The 3884-nt window shown below is 37.5% G+C and overlaps 1 protein-coding gene across 1 annotated transcript in view; it reads right to left on the bottom strand.

The window, feature by feature from the left end:
• Nucleotides 1-3884, bottom strand: part of LOC107566580 (1-phosphatidylinositol 4,5-bisphosphate phosphodiesterase eta-1-like) — a gene marked incomplete at its 3' end in the record, with an annotated part of 86278 nt that overhangs the window by 8388 nt on the left and 74006 nt on the right. Inside the window, exon 9 of the mRNA XM_016252069.1 lies at nucleotides 1851-2022. Within this exon, the coding sequence (XP_016107555.1) occupies nucleotides 1851-2022 (172 nt within the window). The remainder of the gene's footprint in view (nucleotides 1-1850; nucleotides 2023-3884) is intronic.

Here is a 3884-nt window from a genome sequence, read left to right on the forward strand (position 1 = left end):
TCACACCACGTGAAAGTGAATCCTGAGCGGTGAACTTATTTTCGGCAGCCGAAATTTCGGTGCATCTCTAATTATTGGCAACATCAGAAATTTATAATATATAATAGATGCTTTTTTGAACATTTTAACTATTTAAAAATATAAAAAAATGATTTTTTTACACGGCACCCCTGCTCTCGACAGACGGCACCCCGGCTGGGAAACACTGATCTAGCCCATCTCTTTCTAACGAACACTCATTCTCCCTTCATACGTTCTGACTGTCCCTGCTCATCTCCATTTTTTTCCACCAGAAAGAGAATTTCATCACTGGCTGGTCTTTCAGTGCCAACCATTTAAGGGCTCAACAACCATAAAAAAGTGGATTTGCAAAACTTCGAACAAGTCTGTCCAACTGGATAACTAAATGTCTCTATGCAGTACAAATGGCACAAAACTTGTAAAATTGTGGTCCATTTCCAGTTTCTTAAATTCCTAATGGTATTTTATTAAAGGGGTCCTGTTATGCTTTTTCACTTTTTTAATTTTAGTCAGTGTGTAGTGTGTATGTTTGGGCATAAAAAAGATCTAGAAAGTTACAAATCTCAAAGTCCACTCCAAAGGGAGATATTTAGTTTTTAAAAAATCCCTTTTCAAGAACTACAATGAACGGCTCGTTTGGACTACAGCGTTTGCTTTCCGGGCTTTGTGATATCACAAAGCGGCCCATTCGAATATCATTTAAAAATAATTCCCGCCTACAGAAATTCGAATGGTTGGGGGGTGGGGAGGGGCGAGGTTGTGGTTAGAACGCTTGGTCGAGTGAGTGCATCAGACAAGACGACGAAGAAGAACTGCTGTGCTGTAGCTTTAAATTTTCGGCAGGTCTAGAACAATTCTTACAAGTACAACACGACGTAGCTGGGCACCGCGGACAGATGGCGAACGGCACCGCCGGTGTGCCTACACTCATAGAAAATAATGTATTTGAATTTTAAAGATGTGACGTGAAGCTGCGCTTCTCGTCCTGTGCGTGACCGCCTGAAACGCTGTTTTTTTTCACCTCCGTGCCCAAACATCTTTGTTTGGGCTTCCGAAAGCGGTTGATGTCAGGAAACAGTGGTTGCAGTTTATTTTTTAACTCGGTTCCTGAGCATTATAACCCCAATTTGCTATTGTAACCCCAATTTGTTATTGTGTGCTGCGCATTTTACTGAGGACAGCTTCCACAACACGAGGGAGTACAGTGCCGGATTCGCGAAAAAGCTTTTGTTGAAAGACGGAGCAAGGGGCGTGGCAGTACTGAAACACCGTCTAGGCTGTTCGCCAATCACAACGCACTGGGACAGCTAACCAATCACAGCACATTTTGTTTTTCGGAAGGCGGACCTTCATCAAAGCCGGAACTAATCGAGCCGTTTGTGCCAGGCTGGGGAGAAAAGTATTGTAATAATGTAAATTATGTGAAAAATAATGCGGTTTTCGAACCACCAAGCATGAGAGCATGTTCTAGTACACCCCCAATACAAAATCAAGACTTTGTAAAAGAGCATAATAGGACCCCTTTAAACATTTTGATCTACTGCTATATTTTGTGACTTAAAACTTTAAAATCATTATGTAAATTATCTATTTTACTTGTCTAAAATCTGGAAGTCCTGCATACTGGTAATTTTTTGGTGAATAGTCAAGACTGTGCTGGTTCACCAGAACTAACTAGTCCATACGAGCATGGAAATTTAAGTTGGGTTTAACAAAAGACAGAAAGAAAAGAGAGAACAGTAGACAAAAGCAGGAAAAGGAAAAGGAAAAGGAAAAAAATAAAAAATAAATAAGAAATGGAGAAAAGGTGTCTTCACTTCATGCCAAACCTTTATAAGTAGCTTGCCCTTCAGGGAGTTCGGACTGGGGAGCTGCTTTGGGTCTTTGTTCAGAGCCTCCACCACATCCAGCTTGTCTCCGAAGATCTCTTTCAGGTGCTGAGCTATCTTCTTCTGCTGCTGAATGCTGCAGTGATTCTCTATGGACAGGATCACAGGGAACCTGACGCAGCAGGAGACAGAAGAGAGAAAGGATGAGGGTGACAGTAATCACAAACCAGGGAACAGCTAGAACAGTCAGCAGTTGCTCCATGCCTCCAGAGCCTTCCCCCGACATTAACCTTTTATCCGTATTTCTTTCATCTTGACTCATCTTCACTGTCATGTGCTCTCTCTCTCTCTTTTGCCATCTCACTCTTTTGACTATCTCTTTTTTTTACTTTCCCTTGCCGCATGCTGTCTGGCTGTTCTATTTACTTCATCTGCACACTCAAACAAACACACTTGACTTTGGGTTCTATTCTCACTCATAGTCTGAGATCTCAACACTGAATATTCTGCTCTAACAAGGTGTTTCCAAAAGCATGCAAGAAAACCACACATTTTACAATGCAAAACTATTTCTCTGTGCCTTGTTTACCAATAAATCTAGCAATACATCCATAAATCATGATAAATTTACTTGAAAAGTAATAAATATTAAGATATTATACATACCTGCAGTAGATATTGTTTTCAGAGAATAAATACTTGTTGAATTAAGTTCTTTTTTTTTACCCCACTGCAAATTGTTTAAGGTTTTATTTAAGTAATTAAATAATTCCTTATCAATTTTGCTTATCCAATAAATTTACCCTGTTTTAATGATGTTTAGATATTTTACCGTAAAAGGGTTCTGACACATTTGGTTAATTAACCTTTTAAGTACAGATATAAGACTACTACACTTCTATATTACTGAAGACAAATATTGTATCTATAATTGAAATCTAGCAATTAAATATTTTAAAGCAGAACCTAAATGTATAAATAAAACAAATAAATACATACATGCATACAATATTAATTATATACATTTCTAAACTTTTTTTTAATTACATTTTCAAGCTTGGAAATAAAACAATTTCCAGACATTTTCAGGTCTTCCTTCTATGAACAAACAAGACAAAAACACTCATTAAGAAAAATATGTGTTGTGAATTTGATGGCTGCATGTGATACATAAAAGGGTGACCACAGAAATTTCAGTGTAGAAAACAATTATTAATAAATAATAATAATAATAATAATAATAATAATGTTGTGCTCTGTGAAAAAGACAGAATTAGATTCAGACAAGCTATACCTGAATGTCAGATACCTAGGAATCAGGAAAACCCTCTAGGTTTAAATAGCCCTACATTATGAACAACATTCCTCTCACATACACACATACACTCACCATGAAAAAATGCTCTGAAAGAGGGAAGTGGAAAGATATAAAGATGCCCTGTAGGGCTACAGTGATAGCAATGCTGTATCAGCAAGTGTCAGGGGATTTGGATAGTGTAATTTGCATGTGATGTGCATGTGCTAAAAGGCTCATTTGCTCCATTATGTTGAGCCATTAGCTGAAGCAGGTGGCAGTTTAATGATAAAAACCATTACAGAAACAGACAGGTAGCTTTCTAGGAGCATCCAGGCACTGGTATGGTACAATTATTACTGTACTTATCCTCATGGTGATACACAAAACAATTTTCCACAACAAATTAAATATATAGTTTAGTCATGCACCTCACTGGATGCCTTGTCTGGTAATAGTAAGACAAAGCAACCACAGGGGCTGCAAGTCCATCTGAATTGTTTTTAAATTAACAGTCTATTACAATGGAAAACAGACAAAGATGAACCCACATGACATTCCCTTGAGAAGATGATTACTGAAATATGCAGTATTTTTAGGGGGCACTAAGCAATTTTGTATTCTGAAGCTATATTGTAATGTTTAATGGAAAACTAGCTTACTGCTTGCTGCATATTATATATTATAGTACTATTTTTTTTTTAAGTATTATGTAAGGTGATATGCAATATGTGTTCAAT

Source organism: Sinocyclocheilus grahami, unplaced genomic scaffold, assembly GCF_001515645.1.
Source record: "Sinocyclocheilus grahami isolate Dianchi unplaced genomic scaffold, SAMN03320097.WGS_v1.1 scaffold1086.1, whole genome shotgun sequence".
In the NCBI taxonomy this organism is placed as follows: Eukaryota; Metazoa; Chordata; class Actinopteri; order Cypriniformes; family Cyprinidae; genus Sinocyclocheilus; species Sinocyclocheilus grahami.